We start from the raw sequence: 23781 nt of genomic DNA on the forward strand, positions 1-23781 counted from the left end.
TCGCAAACACACCGTAAAAGCAATAAGTTGTTTTGCCCAAATGAAAAATGGCCGCATGCACATGGCTATATGAGCCAACCGTTTTATCGCTTTACGTATAACGACCAATCAGATGTTTCATTGCGATTTACCAATAGCGTGCGTGTTTATTGGCGCGCCTGCGCAGTTGATATACTGCGATGGCTATGGCCGTTGTGGAGTGTTACCCACGTAGCTGTTTATGAAGACTGCAATATGGATAAAGATTTAGTCCAGCAGTGCCTAAACTACCACGGGCCTACCCTTCTGTCCCTGCTTAGGAGTGAGCAACATGAACACGCAGGGTTTAAGCAGCTGCTCGGGGACCTTGCTAAATGGCCCCAGTACAGGTAAATATAGCGCGGTGCATGCTGTCATGGAGTTTATAGGGGGTGTGAGGCGTCGAAAGCACACGTTGCATGACGTAAAAAATTCGAAATCTGAATATTGCACCTTTAATCAAATAATTGTATTGATATGTCCTCTGTTAAGTAGCCCACTAGTTGTAAAGTCTTTATTAAATGTTAAGGGTGCATTTCCTGTGTGGTTTTTGTTGCTTATATATTTACTTTTTATCTACTGTTAAATGTTTGTTTTTTTTATTAGGAAGGAGAGGAATGGAGATAATCTTGAAATACAGCAATTTATTGCAAGGAAAGCAGATCTGCTTTTTTCTCTGTCATGGAAATCCGGTCAAGAGAATGTGGAATCGCAGGAGTCAACGCAAGGTATTCTTAGAATATAAACAACCTTTTCTGCGCGTGTGTGTGTGTGTGTGTATATATATATATATTACTGTTTATTGAATTTCTGATGACCTCTAAAAGATGCATCTGAGCATTGCATAGGGTAATGAATATTTAAAAACATTGAAACTAATGCCAGTAACATTGCCATAGTCTTTGTGACTTTGTAAATGGAGTAAAGGATCTTTCAGCCCAAGTGATGTCACACCAAAGGGTGTAGAGCGACTCGCTGAATGCTGTTTTCCATATAAAGGGGAACTTTCAGCACAATATGTGCTCTTTTCACACTTGTGTTGTGTGCGTGGGTTTTTAAACGGCTTCAGGCAGCTGCATATTAGCAGTCTGTATGTACTTTTGCATCATTATCTCAACACAATGTACTAGGCAAACACCCTGACTCCATGTGATACAATACTACCAAATAAACATGGCTTGTTAATCAGACTTCTAAAAGTCTACTGAGGAAGGAACTACCTGTCAATGAAATAAAGAATGAACTGAGTGTTGTTTTGAGCTGGGAAAATCACATGACTTACAACAATGACTCATTACAACAATATAGTTACTTAGTTACATAACCTGAAAAAAGACATGTGTCCCATCAAGCCTTTCTGACAACTGTTGATCCAAAAGAAGACAAAAAAGATCCAGTTTGTAGCTCTTTCCGATTTTGCAACAAACTAGGGGAAAAAATCCTTCCTGACCCAGAATGGCAGTCAGATCTCTCCTTGGTTCAAGAAGCTGTTTCCCCATAACTTAAAAAATATGTCCCTGAATATTATGGTTTTCCAAGTATTCATCCAGTTGCTGTTTAAACGTCTGTACAGACTCTGATAAAACTACCTTTGCAGGCAGAGAATTCCACATCCAAAAAAAAAACCCTTTCCTTTGCCTTAGACTAAATCTCCTTTCTAAAGTCTAAATGCGTGACCACTTGTCCTATGCATGGTCCTGTTTATGAACAGATTTCCACACAATGGTTTGTATTGGCCCTGGATATATTCATATAATGCTATCATATCCCCTCTGAGGCGCTGTTTTTCTAAACCAAACATATTTAAATTAATTAACCTTTCTTCGTAACTATGCTGTTCCATTCCTTTTATTAATTTTGTAGCCCGCCTCTGCACCTTTTCCAGTGCCATAATATCCTTCTTTAGAACAGATGCCCAAATTGCACAGCATATTCAAGGTGTGGTCTTACCATTGCTTTATACAGAGGCACAATTATATTTTAATCCTGGAAATTGATGCCCCTATTAATACATGACAATACCATACTGGCCTTAGCAACAGCTGACTGACATTGCACATTGTTCCCTAGTTTGTTGTCTATAACAATAAAACATACAGTTTAGGCTGTAAGTTGCTTGTGCATTCCTTACCCTGAAGTTCATAACTGAATTTATCTACATTTAATGTCATCTGACATTTGTGCCCAGTCTATCTACATCCCTCTGCAGCGCTGTAATATCCTGCTCACATTGTATTACTTTAGAGTTTTGTGTCATCTGCAGACACGGAAACATGGCTTTCAACGCCTATTTTGGTCTGTAGGTAATGGTGGCCCATTGCACCCAATGATAGAGTGCTGTACACAGTAAAGTAGCTTATCTTAAGTTGTTTTTTTTGTTTATTTTTTCCCCCATGGGACTTTTTAAATATTTCCAAATATGATTTATTTCAGGCCATTATGCTGTCATGCCCCCCTTGGAGCAGTTCATGGTGATTGCCGATGAGGAGAAGAGAGAATTGTTCTTTCGAGACATAGAGCGTGGTGATGTTGTCATTGGAAAGATAACTTCCATACGTGATTTTGGTTTTTTCTTGGTGCTTATGTCTATCAGCAGCGGTATTTTAAGGGACATAGCAACATTGGAAATAAATGTAAGGATTTAAAAACATAATACAGAATTATATTGACGTGTTAAATTGTGAAACATTTTGTTCTAAATGAAATGTATTTCATATATATATAAAAATGTGTGTGTAAATATTATTCAATAATTATGTATTTTATAGGCTTTGTGTCCCGTTAGGGATGTGCCTTCTCAAAGTAGCCATGGTGACCCATTATCGTATTATCACATAGGTGACCTAATCCAAGGTAAAGTATATTAGACATTGTCTTGTAAATTAAGTTGACATCAAGTATCTATAAAACTTTTAATTTGCATTTTTTATCAGCTGCTGTAAAAGACATTGACCGTTACCATGAAAAGCTGACACTGTCTTTGCACAAATCTGCTCTTCCAAGCCATTTGTCATCTATTAAGCTGGGAGTTATAAGTGTCGATGATATGCCTGAATACTACAGGTAAGAAAAAATAAATAAATAAATATGGAACTACAAGCTTACCTTTGTTTCTGTGGCAACCTATTCATTATGCAATGTCAGCTTTACTATAGTAATTCCAAGCACTCATAAGCACTCGTCATTTTTTTCAGTGCGTAAAGTAATGAGACGGGGGGGGGGGGTTTGCTGGTAGTAAGACAGCCTTCCTAAGTTCCATTTGAAGTCTCCTCACAATCACTTGAAGCACACCGCCAGAATATGATGTCATATCCTGGTGTTTCACTCTAGTACCTTGTGTGATGCATTCACATGGAAGCGGTGATTGCATGGTAGGCCTTACATAATTCTATAGGTCCATGGGCTGGATTGAGGAGGTCCATTACTGGCCTACCATTGTTGCTGTCTGCAGAAGTAGGGTAGTTGGGTAGCTCAGTGGCACAGTGCCTGAAAACTGCTGCTGCTTTTTTACGAAAAGATTGAGAGGTATGAGTGCCTTTGGAGCTTCAATTTTGTCTATTTTTGCATTGCTGTGGGCTCTGATACTTCCATATCCTTTTGTTCCAGGAAAAGTTCTGAAATGTCTGATGTCTGTGGAAACGCTTATGAAAAAACTTTACAGCAATCCTTAGCATTTTCTAACCCATCATATGTAGAGGTTCTCCTTAGTAAACTAGGACTAGATGAATCCAATCCACCATCCTTCATTAGAGGCCTTCAAAGGTACTGTAGCGTAAATCCTTAGAGTAAACTGCATTTTGCTTACTGGAATTCCTGAACCGCAAACAAGTTGTATATGTTAGTTTTATATTAATGCTCCACTGTGACTGACATACATAATTTATCAATACAGGGGAAATTTCTGTGATCAAGATTATGCTCCTTGTTTGAGGAAAAAACAATCGTCTTCATGGGCCCTAAAGTGGTAAGTAGTTCTCGTTGCTGTGTTAAAATGACGCAAGACCTAATTTTATGTCCCCTTTAATATATTTTTGTTTTGATCCTTCAGCGTGAAGATTGGAGTTGATTACTTTAAGATGGGTCGTCATGTGGATGCTATGAATGAATATAATAAAGCTTTGGAAATTGATGCCAAAAATGTTGAAGCTTTGGTAGCACGAGGTGCACTGTGAGTAATGACTCTTGTAAACATATGCTTTAATAATAAAGCAGATGTGTTTTTTCCTGTTTCTGAAACAGAAATTGCGGAAGCATTGTTACAGATACTGTTAAATCTATACCTGTGACTACATCTTACTGTGTTTCTTTTTATGACACAGACTAGTGTATGAATTTGTCATTCAATCCCTTTTACACCTGCCCAAGGCTTGTGTATGGGTGCTAAGTCAATGTTGCATGTACAGGTATTGGCGATACTCCCTGTTCTTTCTCCCCAAGCAGTAAAGGTGTTCTTGCATGTATAAACAATTGTTTGATGTGAAACATGCTCTAAATGTTTTTTCTTCTTCTTAGCTATGCTACAAAAGGAAGCCTAAACAAAGCAATACAAGATTTTGAAGTTGCTCTGGAAAATTGCCCTACACATCGTAATGCAAGAAAATATCTTTGTCAAACCCTTGTGGAAAGAGGTGGCCAGTGAGTATTTTATTTAAAATGCCAACAAAATTGAAGACCTTGTTCTTATCTGCAGTGAGAAAGAAAGATGGGCTATTCTGTTAACGTGTTCTTGTTACTCTTAGAACAGTTTAATTTGAATCCATTATATAGTGTGCGTTGTGAAACACTGTGCAGAGCTTCTAGGTCCCATACTTTGTCGGCGCTCCTACAAGTAACCTAAAAGAAATTACATGAGGGTTTTTTTTTTTTCCCTTAGGCTAGAAGAAGAAGATAAGCTTCTAAATGCTGAAAGTTATTACAGCAAAGCACTGAACTTAGACAAAACATTTACGGAAGCAGATGAAGCATTAAGCAAAGTGCACCAGCGCATGCAGGTGATCCTTTTATATTCTCTCAATTCCTATACAAATATATATATATATATATATATATATTTTTTATTTTTTTTTTAAAAAAGGTTATGACCAAAAAACAATTATACAACTCCTGTGTTTATCTGAACAAGACTAGGTATTTGTTTTCCTGCAATACTGATTTCTTTTTTTTTTTTCTTACACGTATCTCTTTCCTGCTTTGAACGGTGGTTGCTGTGGATATTCATTATTGCTCCATATGGAAACTGGACTGTGCTTCCTAAACTTCCGCTTTTCTAATGGACCTGGGGCAATTGAAAACTGGTTTGTATAAAATAAATCACCACACACTGATCTTTGAAATAAAATGTAAAAAAAAAACACGCAATATAATCTGTTCGGTATTTCTGGAATTTTGTTTAATTTTTTTATTATTATTACAATGCTTTTGGTGCTGTCAATGTTGTATACAAATATTTTGATGATTCAAATGCCTGCTTGCATCTATTTTTAAATGCTTTACATAACTGCAAATGAACCATTTGTATTGTTCTGTGTTTTGGGCGGGTTAACTGGTCATTATACTCTTGAATATTTTAATTAACATTTTGTTTTTATGTGACTGGGATTAAAAAAAAGAAATCTTTGGAAAAAAGAGAGAAACAGGATGAAAAACCCAAAGAAAAAAAAATAGAAACAAGTGCTGAGAAACTCCGCAAACTCTTAAAAGAAGATATAAGGTACACTTTTTAACCTGTTTCTAGGTTCCTGAGCAGAGGTGTGTTTAAACTAAATATACGGACAGTAAGAAAAAGTGGCCTTCGTTTGGACTCGCCCTGTTTGTGTTATTGTTTAGAATTCTGTCTGTTTGACAAATGTTTGGGGAGATGGATTTAAAAAAAAAAGTGTTGTTTGTATCCCCTGGTACTAAACTGTCTTGGTAGCAAAAGGAGATTTAGGATGTGATGCCATCAGATACAATAGTATATACTGTTACTACGTAATCTATAGTTGAATAAGTACATTTTATTTGTGTTTTAGAAAAAGGAAGTGCAGACGTCAATCTTCATCAAGTAGTTCCTTATCTGATACATCTAGTTCTTCGGGTTCATCCTCCTATAGTCACAAAAAACATAAGAAGAAAAAGAAGAGACGCAAAAGAAATTCAGAATCTTCAACCCAATCTAGGAAGTGTGCGTCTGTCTCTGTGTCGCATAAGGAAGAAGACTCGTATAGCCCTCCTGCTGACACGCTATCATCCTTTCTTGATCGCAAGTCCGATGTGCAGAAAATCATAGCAGAAAGGGACAGAGCTGGCTTTCAAAGGAGGTCCTCTATGGACAAAGCAAGAAATCGTTCTTTATCCACCTCGTCTTGTGGAACTGTGGAACCTTATGGAGGTAGGTCTGAAGATTCACGGGATTCGTACAGCAGTGCAAAGACTCAAGCAAGTAGCAGCAGACCATACAGTGAGACAACCAGTATTAAAAGTAGGTCTGGTAGAAGGGATTCTGTAGACTCGTACCACAAAAAAGATGACATGCTTAATGATCACTTCAAACACGAAGGCCAGAAGTGTTACAACAGAAAGTTAGAATCTAGTTCTGAAAAGAGACACGGGAGTACTTCTAGATTGACTCCCTTAGATCAGCAAGGTAGTACAAATAGATTGCATAAAGATAATCCAAGCAAAGCTGGAAATGATCAGAATGGAAATGCATCTACCGCTAAGGTTGCGTCTGGAAATTTAAATGATATTCTGAGCCAGATTGCTCAATTTCAGAAGGAAAAAGGTAGCAAACCAAAAAAATAAGTTTGGTTCCCAAATCAGTCTTTGAATACTGCAAATGTTTGTATTGTTGAGCATGGGTGCATTGCACCTTGTAAAGTCTCTATTGACTTGCTATATCTCAAGCAAGCATTCTTACAGTGTGGGTTTTAAGATGTATTCAGAGAAATGCCAGTCAGTCTAAAAACATGGGTTGTCTCCTACAAAGCTAACTTTGTCCCCCCTAAGTCATTTCTGCAAGCGTGTGTACTTAATGGACCAAATGGTAACATCATTGAACTAAATCATTTCCACTGCTGCCATATTTTTAAATGTTCAACTGAAAATAAAGTTCTTGCTCTTGTAAACATTAATGTTTATTAGACTTTATGATTACAATGAAATGATCTTACGTTATTGGCTTTATTAAAAGAACGGGGGTACTTTAACTCCTTGTTAACAATGTGTTTTATATTGTAGGTACAGGGATGAGTATATAATCAGTGTGTTTATGTAGGCACTGCTAAACACTAGAATCCTGTAGTTCAAGTGTGTGGGTGTATAAAATGTATTTGCTGTATCCATGTCCAACTTCTGTGGGGTGTGATGAAAACTCCAGGGATATGACTGGTATATATCGTAAGTGTTCCACTTTTAATAGGTTGCGAGATAACTGAGAGCTATATCTCAACCCCCCCCCCCCCCACACACACACACACACTTTGAAACAGTCTAAGACCCTGTGATCATCCCAATGGCCTGTTTCATAAACTTAAAATATGTTGCGTTTAACTAACCTCTTCATGGTAGAGGTGTTTACCTCTTAAATAATGAGCATTTTGTACCATATTTTTAGCATTTTTTGTTTGTGACTCTTCTAGTCCATGTTTAATGCTCTTATACAAGTTTTATAGGTTTTAATCAGACCCATTGTGACAGGTGTATAAAATGAAGCCCCTTTCCATGCAGTCTGCATTTAGAAACCTTTGTGAAAAGAGCTCAGTGAATTCAAGTGTGGTACTGCGATAGGATGCCACCTTTGCAACCAATCCCTTCGTGAAATTTCATCTCTGCTAGATATTCCACGGTCAACTGTAAGTGATAAAAGTGGAAGTGTTTTAGCAACGGCACCAACTCAGCCATGAAGTGGAGGACCATGTAAAGTCACAGAGCAGAGTCACTGAGTGATGAGGGGCATGGTGCGTAAAAAAAAAAAAAAAGCCAACGCTCTGCCGATCCCATAGCTAAAGCTTTCCAAACTTCCACTGGCATTAATATCAGCACAAAAACTGCAGAGAGGTAGCTTTATGGAATGTGTTTCCATGGCCAAGCAGCCTTGCATCACCTCGTATAATACCAAGCATCGGGTGGTGTAAAGCATGCTGCCACTAGTCTCTGGAGCAGCGGAAATGTGTTCTGTGGAGCGACAGCTTCTCTGGCAGTCTAATGGGTTTGGCAGATGCCTGGAGCCCATTACCTGCCTGACTGCATTGTGCCAACTGTAAAGTTTGGTTGGGGAGGGATAATAGAATGGGACTGTTTTTCAGGGGTTGGGCTAGGCCCTTTCCAGTGAAGGGAAATCGTAATGCTACAACCTACCAAGACAATTTGGACGATGCTACGCTTTCATTCTAGCATGACTGCGCACCAGTGCACAAACCAAGGTCCATGAAGAGATGGACTGACCCGTGCAGAACCCTGCCCTCAACCCAATTGAAGACCTTTGGGATAAACTGGAACAGAGGCACACCTTTCTTCTGCACCAGTGCCAAATGCTCTATGGGATTAATGGGCAAAAATTCCCACAGAAACTCTCCAAAATCTTGTAGAAAGCCTTCCCAGAAGAGTAGAAGCTGTTATAGCAGCAGGGAGGGGGCAACTGCATAATGTCTATGTATTTGGAACGTGATGTCCTAAAAGTCCGTGCTGGGGACTGGAGGGCTAAGGGGGTCACTATCATCTGTCTCTACCTTCAGCACAAAATGAAGATGCTTACCAACACTGGCTTTGTTACATGATCATCACCAATCACAGTGATCACATAATTTGGGGGGGGTTGTGATTGGGTCATTGGGGACTGCCTCAGTTGCAAGGCAGTTTCCCTCACCGTAAACATGCGGTATTATGTCACCTAGCTCTTGCTTTGGAGGCGGTAAAAGTATGTCCTGTGTCCTGAAGGGGTTCATATGCTGTTGTAAATCAAGATGTAGTTTAATCACAGCTTTATATTAAACTATTTGACTGTCTTGCACAGAAAAGTACCATAGTATAATCATTCTTGTTCTTCAGTAAATATATTTTCAGGATGAAAGCTAGTATTTTCAGAATTTCTTAATACAGAACACTTTTTTTTCCCCCCTAAACAAATGCCCCCACAAACAAAGGTGCCAGAGTGATGCATAACCTATTCTAAAGCAATGATTGTGCCAATATAGTTAGTGTCTAGTTGGATGCCTTCAATTATTTGAGACTGTTCCGAGAGGCTCCTCGAGCTGAAGTCTTCATGCTGCGGGCTGATGATACACTTGATGATGGAGAAGCAGGAGGCAGATCAAGATCAAGGACTTTGACAGATGGTGAGGGTCCAGAGCTGGTCGAACTTCTGGAAGAAGTTGATCTGAAAAGTAAATTTTAGTGAGTGTTGCCATAGCAACTTTAAGCCTCAAGAGGAACTGAGATATTTTAACTCCTTGTTAACAGTTTATTTTGTAGATGCAGGGATGGGAATGTATATCTGTGTGTGTATATATAACAATGGAGGCATTGATAAACACTAAAAACCACGAGGCAAGCCTGAAGACTTGTTTTCCCACAGAAATCCTGTAGTGCAAGGGATTCTGGGTGTGTAAATATATATTAATGTGTGTGTGTTTATTTGGTGAGTACGTGATTTGTGAAATGTGTATTTTCTTTAGAATTCTTTACCTGACTGACAAAACCGAACTTCTTGACGAACCCCTTGAGCTTCCTGGAGTAGAACTACTCGTAGGTGTGTCTAAACCAGACTGAAATAAAACAAGGCATTTATGGATTTAAATAATGAGGTTGTAAATACTTGCTAACATAAGATTCTAATATCATTTTATGCAGGGGTTGCCTCTGTCTTCCGTGTATTTCAGAACATTGTTTCTTCACTACAAAACAATCACTTTAACCCCTTCAATCCCAGGGGTTTTTGGTACCTCAAAGCCCAGAGCAATTTTTGGGGTATGTCGGTTTAGCGATGATTCTCTTTTCCTGTGAATAGTGTACCCATGTAAACTATATATTGTTTTTTCAAGGAGAGATAGAGCTTTCTTTTGATACCATAGTTGGATAATTAGCTGAAAATTTACAATGAGAAATTTAGTAAAAACTAGCGAAGATTAGAAAAATAAACTAATTTTTTTTTTACATTTTCCCTCTGAATCCTCACAAAATGAGGTAAAGTGATGGAAAATCCCCTCCAAGTTTATCAATTCAGGTGTCCTGATTTCAGAAATACCTAACTTATATAGATTTTCCAGACTTTCCCAGCACCAGGGAGCATACTATTAGGCGTACAATTTTGTATAATTTTTATGCCTATGGCTTAAAGGGTTTGGGGGTTGTGAACGGTGGCAGGAGGGTTATACTGGCTAGATGTTATGCTAGGGCAATGGGAAGTAAGGTATTTGTAAGAATTTTATTTTTTTTTATATATATTTTTTTTATTAATTTTTTTACATTTTTTGTATTTTTTCTATATTTTTTTTTTTACACAGTAATGGTTAGAGGTCCTCCTAGGGACCTCCTGAACATGCCAGTGATGTCACAATGACATCACAGATCACATAATTATATTATTTTAATGATTTATTTAATATTTTTTAAATGGTTTAACTTTTTTTTTTTTTTTTCTTCAGCTTTTCCGTTTCAGGACGGGAGGGGGAGTGAGAGACATGGTTTCTCACTCCCCTCCCCGCGATCCCCCTGCACCGATCACACTGTGATCGCTATGCAGGTCCTCACAGACCTGCATAGAGATCGCCACGTCTCTGTGCCTCATCGGAGGGCAGGATATCCCGGCAGGGATCAGTGATGCAACCTGGAAGGGAATGCCTGATCGCGATCCGGACACTTTCAAATGTAACAGCTTACCGGCTTTGATGCCGGAAGCTGTTACAGGAGATCAGGCAGCAGAAAGCCGGCAATGCCGGCTTCTGCTGCCAGGGGGGAGTCCAGGCTGTCAAACGACAGCCTGGTCTCCCGTGCAGGGGCAGGGATGTGTCCCTGACGCTGCACGAAGGGCTGGACGTACCGGGACGTCCATAGGGGTTTCTTAGTGGGCGTTTTTTTTGATTGTCCCGGTACGTCTATAGGGGATTGAAGGGGTTAACATGCTTCAAAATATGTTAACGATGGCCTCTACTCGCTAAAGTTCCTGCTACCCTCAGAATCTAGCATTTTTTATTTAGTCATAGCTGCTGAGCATTGCTATTCAGTAGGACACAAATCAGCCGTTCTCTCTCTAGTTATTTGATGTTGCAAGGCATAAAATATTTGAAAAATTACCTGTTGAAAAAACATCCGAAGAGCTCCAGCCAAGTCAGGATTTTGAGCCATTGTTTGTGCCAGCATTTTGTTGATTGATCTGTTGAATTCTCGCAGGTCACGGACATCAATATCCTGCTCCTCTTGTGTTTCTCCTTTGGTTTTTTTAGCTAAACGGATTTCTTTGACCAGTTTAGAACACTAATAATTAAACATAGATTGGAGACAATAAGTTGTTTCAAGTTGCCTGGATTTATGTCCACACCTAATGTAATTCTGCACTCATGTTCTAGATCCTCCATTCTTAATGAAACAAAGTAATCGGTGATGCTTCCGTAAGTGTGATAGCCCCCTTTTTTCATGACACCAACTTTTGTATTGCTTTATTATGTACTGAATGACGTGGGAATTTTTTTTTTTTCCGTCTCCCTCCAACCACTGTTTTCAGTTACATACCAGACATATATGTTGGTATTACTGAGTAATCATGAACACTAACCTGTTTCATCACTCGGTCTAACTTGTGCTTTTGATCCTCCGTTTCTTTGTTAAGCTGTGTGATGTGAGGAAGCATTTCATTCACCCTCTCTTGGACAGATGATTCTTCTTTTATCATGTTATCAAATGTGTTTTTCATAATCTGGAATAAAGTACAACTTTCTTTAAAGATTATATAGAATCCTTTTTTAAAAGCATTCAGTTTTTATGGTGACCGCTACTTTTTTATAACATCAAGACTAAAAGTGGCATTTTGGTGTCAAAATGAATTTGTCAGGCACACCGATAAATTCATGGCCTTTACATGGTCCTCCACTTCGTGGCCGACTTGGTGCTGTTGCTAAAACACTTCCGCTTTCCAATAATACCACTCACAGCTGAGTTTAGGTTGGCCCATGGGGTTTACACATCCCCGTCAAGCTACTGCAATTTGGCCCTGTATAATAAACTGCTGGTCAGATTTATAGCCATTGTTTCCCCCTTCTAAACATTTTTCACTCACTGCAGACTCCCTCTAGTAAATAATCCAATACCAAAGTGCTCTCTCAGTTTATTCTGGCTCTGCATCTTGGAAGCTGTAGTTTATCAACAGCTACGGGCATATGTTGGGGACCTATGCTACTGTGTTTCACCATTTAAAAAACAATTTACTATACTAGATTTTTAAAACAAAGTACTGTTGTTTTAAAAATCTTACGGTTTGACATGCAGTGTCCACAGTATGCTACTTCACCACATCTAACAAGTCACCTGCATGTCTTCCTGAAGCTCCCTAATTTGTCGTCTTTTGTATCGATATTTTTCTTCTGCAGCTTTTTTCTGTTCTTCAAGTTGAACTTTCTCTTCATACTCTTCACCTGAAATGACCCAAAGCATTGGTGATCATTAACATTCCTCTAGCAAACATTGACTTGAGTATTTAAATGAATAATAAATATTCATTTTCATCAACATCACTATGTTGAGATATATATATATATATATATATATATATATATATATGACTTGTGCATTCGGCATCAAACCCCCGAAGAAGAGGCCAGACCCCACAAATCATCCAAAATTTGTGGGTCCGCATTCACTCACACGCTAATTCTTGTTCACCCTTTCTCTCTCTCACACTCAATGTTTCCCTACCTTCTCTGCTGACCATGTCCACTTCTGCCGACCACATCCGCATCTTCCACATTTTCTTCTTCATCTTCTATCCTCTCCCTTCCCTTCTCTATTCTATTATTCAGTCTTCAATCCTTAATCTGCTATTTTCTTTCCTTGTCCACATCTCCTGGCAGCAAATTCTGCCAAAATGGTGGTGATGTCCTCCCCAGTCCTCCAATTGGGGAAGTGGATGTCACTGCAAGTGCTTCCATATTGCCCTCAGGTTACACAAGGGCAAAATGATGGCACTGGCAGTGAGGCCCCCCCCCTGACTGGAGGATCGGGGGGACGTCGTCTCAGCGCCGCCATTTTGCCAGAAGTTGCCGATGAGTTATGTCCGCGGAGATACGGACGAAGAAAGAAGATACCAAATTAATGATTGAAGATAGAATATAGAAAAAAGAAGGGAGAAGATAGAAAAGATGTGGAGGAAGATGCAGAAGAGCTTGGCAGAGAAAGTAGGGGAACATTTAGAGAGTGAACGAGAATGAGAGTGTTAGAGTGAATGTGGGCACCGGATCTCGTTCCAAATCAAAAATGCTTGAAAATTCCCTGCCCTTTTGTTTGTTGCCCGGAAACGAATGGGCCAAAAACCAGCCAACTATTTTGGCATATATATGCATGTGTATATAGGACATATAGGTAAGTGCTGCCCAGTTTGCTAATGAGTCGGCTATATGTGCTGCTAATATTCTACTTTAACCCTACTGTTATAATAACACATTCAATATCTTACTTGATTCAGTGACTTTATTAAATGATTTTCTGTAGGAGTTGTTGCAACCATTAATAACATGAAGAGTATTTTCTAATGCTGCAATTTCCTTTTCAGCTTTTCTTATTTTGGCATCCAGATCATCCCCTGTACGCTGCAATTCTTCCTTTTCTTGTGCAGCCTAGAAGAAAATAAATGTAATTAGTATAATCCTTTTGCGTAACTCCTCTAAATAAAGGTACTGCCCCATTATTCATTACGACACCCAAACCATCTATTGTTTGACATCTACAGCATAAAGTCTCAATATCAGTCCTAAGTTCTGCTACAAAAAAAAAAACGCGCCCATTCAAGAGTCATGTTTTAAATATCCATCTGTGAAATAACATGATGTTTTACCACAGCAGTGTATTTATGTTGGTGTCCTACCCCTACAGTTGCTGTCCATTGTACTGGCATAGCACCAGCTATGGTGATGTAGGCTGCACTGGTTTAGCACAGTCCTTCATAGTGTAAAAGGGTTTGTTTTAGGAGACGAGATGTCCCTCATAACTGGCCTACAGACCTGCGGCTCACCAGAAAACCTCATGGCCCAATTGAGTGATCTGCACCCATCTTTGTGCCACCTAGACTTTGCCGACCTCGGCCAGAATTTGCCGCTGATTCTACTTATTTTATACCATAATTTCAGATACAGAAGATTTCCAGATAATGAAAACAGGGCTGATTTATTTAGCGGTGAAAATTAAAAAGCCCCAAGCTTTTCTAGTAGTGATCTATCATAATATGAGAGTACAGAGAATAACTACTACATATTTTTTTATTTAAGCAGAGTTTACAAATTAACAAAAGAGATAAAGCATGTTGATGATTTATCACCGCTGTTTGGAGGTGAGCTTTTTTCTCTTCCATATTGACACAGCCAAATCTGTATACCGGTACAATTATTATACTCAACCAGATATATCTACAGGTGTTAGTAAAATGAACAATAAATCCATTTCATTAGCAAAACAATAGCTCAATTAATGAACCCACTTCTTAACTGCATCATATTAAAAAAATAAAATCAAAGTTTTGGGGGGGGTTTTAAGCATTAATCAAACAGGAATGCTAATTTTCAAGGTTTTTTAAGGTTTGGCAAGTGCTTCCAATAAATAGTATCTGAAAAATCAATTTAAAACAAGAATGCTAATTAATTTTCATGTACAATTTTATTCTGACCGTTTTACGACTGCTCTATTAATTTACCTTAATTATGTAGTATGCCTGGGATTTCTCCTCTTCTCCCTCCGGAGGCATCATTGCAATGGTAAGGATTTCAAATCTCTTCCTCATTTTGTCCACTTTTGCAAGCCTATCGTGAAGCTCGGAACTAGATGGTACAGAGACATTTTTTTTTTTTTATTAACTTGGTGATCTTTTTTGCAAAAAAAGTCTTACACTAGACACATATTAATCACCAAAATCACTAACTCCTTGGCTTTTGATTATTTAGATTGCAAGGTACTACATTTCCCTGGTCTAACGCAGACCCAGCCCTAGTGTTATTTGTGTCAGTAAATCAGATCACTACAGGTCAGCAATAAAAAATGCACCTTATGTTTTGTCGTTCTTGATCCATGAATCTGATCTCCGATTTAAGCATCTCTTTGTGGATCGTAATCTCTTCCGTCCGTTCTTTCATGGCAGTGTGTAACTGCAATCTGCGTTTTTCCAATGAGAATACATCATCTGCTTTACTGTACAGCATATCTCTCAGTCTCTTAATTTCCAGTTTTAGGATATTGTCTTCAACCATTAACTCCTATAAAACGAAATAAAATTGATTGTTAAAAATGAATCAGAGGAGGTAACCGAGGTTTTGTAACTTGATTAAATTGAATATATCTCAGACACTAACACTTACAGACACTGCTGAAATATTTTTTGAAGAGTAATGACTTGCCATTAACTGTTTTTAAGTAATTTCAAAAGTGTCTCCAACATTAATTACCTGCTTTGATGTTTTGATGTTTTTCAGTGCTTTCTCTGACATTGTATTGTAGAGTTTAAGTTCTTCCATTTTACTGATGAGATCTCCCTTCTGCTGTCCGGTTTTCTCAAGTTCTCTTTTGATGTTCCGAACATCTCCCTGTTAAGGAAACAATTTATATGAGATTCCAACTTACAGATAGTAATACTTTGATTTTGTATGATAAGGCTCATAGGCAACTCTGTCTGTTTCACTGTGAGCACCCAATTCTTTCACATGCATGTGTGTCTAAACCAGAAAGTCACTTTCGACACAGATATCAGAAGATGCGACATTCCTTCCGCTTAATTTTCTCTCTCTCTCTCTCTTTTACTATCTAAAACCCTACCTGTAGTTTCTTGTGCTGCACGTTCAATAGATTAAGAGCAGCTTTGCGCTCCTCATAGGCTTTGGTGAGTTCAGACACTTTGACCTCCAATGCGTGCTTTTCATCAGTGTTGACCTCTCCTTTTAAGCGTGACAGCCTGCGCTCCAATTGCTGGATCTGAAAATCCTGTACAAGAAAACACACAGTTATCAACTAGATTGTATACTTATTATGTTTAATCCAAGCTGCAGTTAATCTATTTTATTTGCTGAAACAAAGGCTGTAGGCCTCCTATTCTTGTATATTCACCAGAACACGGTCTCTATGCCTCCCATTATATTAAGTCAAATAATGGCTGTAGGCCTCACACTATATTTACCAAAGGCTGCAGGTCTCCACAATACTTACCCAAGCACTGGCTGTAGATCTCCCATTATATTTATCAAAACAACGGCTGTATCATTACCTTTATATTTACCCAAAAGACAGATATTTCTGTCTGCTATTTTTCCAAGCTACCGGTCTTTAACGTCCAGCTATTGTTTGAAATATAACTGTCAGCACAGTACACGGCTTCATGATAGGTATAAAGTATTGTATACGACTTGTGTATCCACAGGCATTTTACCTGATTGTAAATAATCCCCTGCTGTTTCACTGCATGCAGGTCAAGCTTCTGTAGTTCACCGTTAAGATTCTTCAGTGTCACCTGGCCTCCATTCATTTCCGCCATGATATTTTTTTCTTTTGACTTGACTTCATGTAGCTCCTGAGATTTCTTGAAATGCATCTCTCTTATGTGTTTTAACTGGACTTCAAACTCCTGGAGACACAGATTATGATATTATGTTGTATTTCTAAACAGTTTGTTTCTGTTTTGTGCATTGCTATTTTAGTAGTGTTGTAGTTTACCACTTGACACCAAATGAGTATTTTGTTATTGTATACACCCCATACAATATGAAATTGTATACCTTAACAGTTCCTTCGTGCTCCCTAAGCATCTCTTCCATGCGTAATGCTCTCTCCTCCAGACTTAATGCAGATTCAGTCACAAACTTCAGTTTTTGGCAGAGGCCGTCATTATATTCTTTTGCCAAACTGTATCTGCAAAACAAATATAAATTCTGTAAGTCAAACCTCCAGTTGTATTAAAACGTGGTAAGTAGAATCTACCATTAGTTTTGTTTCAATCAGAAAGTGCAGTAGAATCTTAAGATGTTGACAAAGATAATACAATATAATTAGAGCTTGGAAGTCCATTAACAAGAATATGCACTTCAGTGGTGTTTAGAAAAAAAGATGTTTAATGATGTGATAAAACGATGATTCACATTGACCCTTTATAAAAAAAAATATAAAAGCATACTATATCGATTCATATAAGTAAAATATCTAATGATAAATAGTTACCTGGTTTGTTTGTTCTGGACATCCTTCTTCAGATTGGTAACTTGTGTTCTCATAATCTCTAAATCCGTGGCGGTCCTGTCAACTGTTACTTTGAGTGTGTCCAGCTGAGAACACATAATAAATGACAAAATTATTGTAAAGAAACTACTTTCTACTACTATCCAAGCACTTTTCTTCTCCTCACTTCTCTTCTCAAGCAAGATTAAATAAAAATGCATTTTTCTTAACCAAAATAACAAGTGCATGAGCACAAGGATGTCAGACTAGGCAAAGTAGACATAACGTGACATGGACCTCTGTTGGAAAATTTATGTGTAACATCAGCAGCACAAATTATCTTGGAGATGAAAATAGTTTTTTAATTATTATTATTTAAGTTTCACACCGCCCTGGCCAGACTGTATTTTTATTCATTTTTTTCCCCTTTCAGTCTCAATCTCACTTCCAGTATTACATTCATTTTTCAATATCCACACCACGTGGCCTTCTTGTCTCTTTTATTGTCCTTTTCACTCTCCCTGCACATATATCAAGTGCCACACAGATTAACTGTAAGCTATTGTCCATTGGAGTGAAACACCATTTATGAAAAATTGTGTTCTGAATATATGGTCCGCTAATGTGTATGAATATTAATTTACCTCATCTTTTAATTGATTTTGGAGAGATTCCTGTTCCTGATAGTCCAGACGAAGTTTAGCTGCTTGCCTTTCTGAGCTGGAAATCTTCTTTTCATATTCCTTGTTATTATCAATTTCACTCTTTAAAAACTGTATTTTCTCCTTGATTACGCTTTCTCGGCTCCTCAGATCTTGTTTGACCTGGGCTAGTAGCTGATGAAAATATGGATTTGAAGCAAACATTAAATACACATATTATTCATATATTTAAAATATACATATTCATCTTTAAAAATGTTCCCTTTAATTTAATAGTCTGCAAATCAAATATTGTGATGTAAAAAAGGAAAAATAAGAAGTATTTTATTTGATAAAAAAAAAAAAAGTAATTTTTAATTTAAGAATGTGGGGCTTATCGCATGGTACAGCTACGACCATTTCAAATGGTCTAAAAGGACGTGTTGTTTTAGGGAGTGTGGTTTAGGCATTAATAGGTGACAGGGATAAATCAAGTTTTGAAATATATTGTCAGCTATTTATGTAATTCATTGAAGCCCTTTGAAGAAGTATAACAGATTTTATTAAACCCATTTTCTGCTATTTCTAGACACTTCACTGTGACTTTTATGGGTCTATAATTCACATCAAGGGAGGAGGGGGACAGAGAGATTTGGACCCTAAACAGGTGGATGTACAGAGAGACACTTGGTGATGGATCATCAGTTGATTCAAAGAAGCGTTGATTCAGCGTTAGTGTTGCAATTAAGCAACACATTCTGGGCCATTTACAGGAGAAAGGCAACAAGTAATAATATCCAATCACACATTTAGATGATCTACTATTCTATTGCTTATGGGGTTAGATTATATTTTATTACCGTTGATGTTAGTTATATTTTACATGCCTTGCCAAACATAAAATCAAAATATTTTAGTTCTAACCAATGCACAGTGATCAATTTCTTTATCCCTTTTCTGCATCTGATCAATGGTGCTTTCCCATTGCTGGATCAGCTGTTGCCTTTCTGAATGAGCTTTCCGGAAATCCTCAGCTGTCTTCTCCAGTTCAATCTGCAAAAGAAACCAGTCTGTAAGTTGACTCCGCAAACCTCCAATGGCCGGGATTCAGTTACCTGCTACATGTTTATCCAAGGTAATAAAAGCAAATCATGCAAACATGATCTTATAACCATATCCATTGATGAACTGTTCTTGCGGGTCAGGCCGCTCCATTAGTGGCTGTGGTAATAAGACTACTTCTCAAATTTTGCATCCCAGCCATTTGTCATGAAGGTAAAATGTGCCTCAGAAGTAAAAGTAGCCTAAAGAACTTCTTGTTTCACCTGACAATATAGGGATAGAAGCCTTGTGCCATTTAAATTGTACAAAACATGGCGTTACGAACAGGATTCACTACAGAGAAAAGGTCTAGGTTTTATTGACATAGGAAAGTATAATCTCTTTTCCCGCAAAGGTTTTAAGTCTGATAATTATTGCATAGTACCCTATTAACAATGGCTATTGCGAATACTTTAGATGTGTGAGCTGTTAACTACAAAACTAAACCAAAAGAAAAGCATCACAACTGTGTACGCTGTGCATACAGAAATTATTAGCGATCATGGGTCCCAACCTTGCATTCCTGTTCACAATACCAACAACTTCTCTGAAGTCCCAAAAGTGTTACATTTCTATTAGCCTGCTCCTTGATCAGTCATGGAGGGACTGATTAGCTTAACAGCAATTAACTGCATGCAAATTTTGTCTGGCATGGCAATTCAAGAAATTCTGAATCAACTTAGAATTTATTTTTTTTAATAAAAACTACACAATGTGATATTTGAGGCTATTGTTCTTTCCGAAGTAGGGCTATGCAATAAATAAATCTCTTGTAATATTTCCTATGTACATATTTAAGCCCTGAGGGCTGCACTATTAAATCGAAGCACAAGAAAACTCTGCAATATACCATAATTATACAACACATCCTTATATCTATCTATCTATCTATCTATCCTTGTGTACATACCTGTGCAGTGATAGTCTCTGTAAGTTCATTGTCCAGTAGTTTGCGCTTTTGGTTTGCTTCCATTGTCATCCGTTCAATCTGCAGTGACAGCTCCTACAGAGACAAAACACATTTTTTGGCACAACTGTCTGCTATAAAAAGAATACGTGCAAGTCTTCAAATAGTAATGTTTGTTTTTTTTTAATCAATTTCTTTACTTACTTTGATTTTTCCATCATCCTTTTGGGTGTATTTTTGGAGAGCAACTGAATCTTCATCTTTGCGTGAGGATTCTTCTAGCCAGGCTTCCAGTGCCTGCTGGTCCCAGCTGAGCTGGCGTTTAAGGTTTTCCAGCTTTTGCGTGGCTTTAAAAATATTATTCTAAAATATTTATGAAATTGAAACAATGTTAATGAAATCTCTTCAACTCACCATAGCAAGAGATTGGAGACTTTTTAAAACAATTTAAAAGGTCTGTTTTTGTTTTTCGAGTCTCATTGTTACACTGAAATGCTAAACTGTCAAAATAAGAACAATTTCCAAAATGAGGAGCTCATGCAACCCTCAACAGGGACATAAGTATAAAGTGCAGAAATATACCTACAAAAAAAGAAATGCTATGATAAGAAGCCATTGTTTGTGTTGTTGACTCAATGGTTTAGGTGTATTGTAAGAGGTTGGTGGAGACAGAAAAAAGCCTTCCAGCAGAGGAGGTAGTGGGCAATGCATTGAGGAATTGAAGCATACATAGGGCTGGCATAAAGGTATCTAGAGCAGAAGATAATGTCAAATACCAAGTAAGGAATATGTGAGCCAAATGGCTCTTACCTGCCACTGTGTTCTATGTTCCTATTACAGGGTGTGCAACTGATTAGTGCCCCCTAGTCCCAGTTGTCTTAATTACTCTGCACCACATCCCTCTCATTTGTGGCCATAAAGATTAACTTATCAAATGCATATCCCTGCACCTTTAGCAAATGCTAGAGAGAGCCCCAACCTCTTGCTTCATTTCCCCTAATTACTACCCCGATCCTCCAACCTCCTCTAGTTATGTAGGGCAACAAGACACAGGAGCGTGAACCAGCTGCACCTCTCTGATCCATGCCCCAAAACCTTGACTAGATGATACTTAGTCTGTAAGGAAATGTTAACCCTGAAACTATCTAAATTGCACAGAGCCAGACTATATTAAAAAGTAAATCATGTACATGATCATTGGAGAAACAGTACATCCTTTGTTCAGATGTACAGTTAATTTCATTATTTACAGGCTTAGGTATTAAAATAGCTTTTATGCTTTCGTACCGTGGTGGATAGCTTTCCATTATAATATAGAAATTAAATCCAAAGGTTATTACTCGGAAAGCTCTTCTCTCGCAATCCTGTCACCTTGAACATACAATTATGCATAACGAAAAATGGAATATATATGTAAAGCTTACTTCTTGGTTATTTTTCTTTTCTCTCAAGGACACAAGCTCATTTTCAAGTCTCTGAATTTCTTGTTTGAGACGTCCAATCTCCCTTTCAGACAGCGCTTTAAAGTGTTCTTCGCTTTCTGTTTCTTTCTCTCTTGCCCTGCAAAGAGACTGTAAGAAGCGGGTATCAGCTCTCTTCTATTACAAATTATATTTCTGATTCCAAAAAAAATTGCTAAATAATTCTATACACACATTATAAAACTAAAGCTGATCCTTGCGTATATTAACCTCATTAAACCTATATGTGTATATAAATAAAAATATACCCGTGAGATCTACTTGGATTTGTTATGGAGTTAATATAAATTATACATTAGTTGTATATAATGAAAAAAATATATAGAGAACGGTTTGGGGTGATAGTTTGAAAATGTTTATACCCAATAAGAAAATCACTTCAGTTAAGTGATTTGTTGAACCTTCCAAGGAAGTAACTCTCTTAAGGTAATGGAAAAAGAAAACAATGTAAATAGTGTTTAGAATTATTTGTTTTAATATACATGATGATATGGTTAACACAGAAACTGATCAGACATATTTAATGGTGAGAATGCACAAGGGATAGTTTTTGCAATCACAAATGCCTTAATATGTTATTTCGTATTAAAGAATATATTAAAAATATAGTAAAAACATTCATATTCATATTAAGTATAACAATGATCTAATGATCAATGATCATGAAATAAAAAGAGCTTTATGACGCTTTAACATTTGCACTTTTCGCTTCCAAACTTGACTGATATCTTAGAAGTTTACCTGAGTATAGTTTAACTCTTGCTTGACATTTTTCAGATGTTCAGCCATAGCTTGAATTCGGTCTTCAAATTCTTTTAGCTGGTTTGATACGCTCGTCTTCTCCTTTTCTTTTCTTAACATCTGTCACAAACGCAAATGGCAGACACAAACTAATTAACACATCGCATTGACTAACAGTACGGTTGTTCGGGCAATCTACCTTTCCAACCACTCAAAACAATTGCTTTGGAAATCCTGGCATCCAGTGTATCAAATTAGTTGAGGCTTTTTCCAAGCCAGACATTGATTGTTAGGTCATGTTTTAGCACCACTGATTGGCTGCTTAAGGCAGCCAACCAGTGGCAGGAATGTAATCCCACAGTGCATGCCCACAGAGGCCATGGAGCTGGCTGGTGGTGTCTATGCCGCATGGGCGCAGACAGCAGAAGATGAGTTTAGTGCATATGGGGGGGATTCTTAAATGACTGGAGGGTCCCTGTACTGTCATCAGGTCTTCCATTATTACTCTGCTATTATTCCTGCTGCTATTCTAATTCTACCCATTAGAACCCTTTCTCTTAGCCTGTCACATAATGTATGTACACCACCAAGCCAAATCAAAAATAGGCTATAATAGCAGCACATCCACAAACGCAGCCCGAGAAGAAATGGGGCATCAGGGCCCACTGCACCAGTGATCAATTGTTACTATGCATTCGATTAATAAAACAACATATGCAGTGACTGGCAAAAGATAGGAAAAGGCTGCCAAGCAACCGAATCATCGGTAATGGGTAAGATGAGGCAGGCTTATTAACGTGTAACGGGTGCAGCCTCTCACCTCGTCCTCCAGCGCTTTATTCTCCGAGTTTGCCACTGGGATCGCAAAGCCGTCGGCCCAGTTAAGTTCGGCGAGCACCTCTCGACTCATGTTTACCGGGCGGCACGGTATAAAATAAACCGAATCTGTGGCTGTGATAGCGACCGATGCTCCAGGCCTTTTCTTCTCCTCGTAGAGCTCCTGTTGTTATAGGCGCCCTTAGCAACCGGTTCGGTTACCAGGAAGTGCCGCGTGCCCGGGGCTCTGAGCAGCAGCTGTGCTCTCTGTCAACACCTCAACCCTGGCTTCGCAGAAGTTACATTATTAGCGATATTTAACGTTTAATTTATATAGATATAGTCCTAAAGATTGAAGAAGGATGTGCTTAGGTATAGCTTCTTACACCTATGTGACCAAATACCCTCATGGAAGGGTAAAGTCTATACTGGCTCCACTCCAACAAGTTTGTTTTACTTTAATATTAGTATCTAGGTACGTTCTATGTCAAGTCTTAATTAATTATGAATTATGTTATACTGATACCTCATTATGTTCGGTATGTAAAATTCGCTTTCCCTTGAAGAGATTGGTAAATCACCTGGATTCAAGCAGTGATTTCAACTGTGTTGAACCAATGACGAAATCACCACATGGGATGCTAAGATATAATTAAAGCACAAAAGAATAAAAATTAACACCAGGTTGTGTGACCCTGCCAAC

General features: G+C 38.1%; 2 protein-coding genes across 2 annotated transcripts; one reads left to right on the forward strand and one right to left on the reverse strand.

Moving 5' to 3' along the window:
- Nucleotides 1-234: 234 nt before the first annotated feature.
- LOC149300428 (tetratricopeptide repeat protein 14-like) lies at nt 235-6801 on the forward strand. The gene is made up of 12 exons (XM_089485344.1): nt 235-368; nt 625-746; nt 2452-2651; nt 2787-2871; nt 2952-3081; nt 3625-3780; nt 3911-3982; nt 4067-4186; nt 4531-4653; nt 4892-5009; nt 5628-5728; nt 6030-6801. The coding sequence occupies exons 1-12, from the start codon at nt 235-237 to the stop codon at nt 6799-6801; spliced, it is 2133 nt and encodes a 710-aa protein (XP_089341470.1).
- A 2415-nt stretch (nt 6802-9216) lies between these two features.
- On the reverse strand, nt 9217-23172 carry LOC149300429 (coiled-coil domain-containing protein 39-like). The gene is made up of 20 exons (XM_089485345.1): nt 23083-23172; nt 22263-22382; nt 21465-21611; nt 20245-20403; nt 20044-20136; nt 18957-19085; nt 18036-18227; nt 17395-17498; nt 16956-17088; nt 16610-16804; nt 16003-16167; nt 15636-15773; nt 15238-15446; nt 14891-15014; nt 13661-13820; nt 12517-12623; nt 11768-11908; nt 11290-11469; nt 9682-9761; nt 9217-9373 (listed from the first exon to the last, which is right to left on the reverse strand). Exons 1-20 carry the CDS (start codon nt 23170-23172, stop codon nt 9217-9219), a joined length of 2823 nt encoding a protein of 940 aa, XP_089341471.1.
- Nucleotides 23173-23781: the final 609 nt, after the last annotated feature.

This window comes from Sceloporus occidentalis, unplaced genomic scaffold, assembly GCF_023333645.1.
Source record: "Sceloporus occidentalis isolate IW3139 unplaced genomic scaffold, rSceOcc1.0.p SCAF_25, whole genome shotgun sequence".
Lineage (NCBI taxonomy): Eukaryota > Metazoa > Chordata > Lepidosauria > Squamata > Phrynosomatidae > Sceloporus > Sceloporus occidentalis.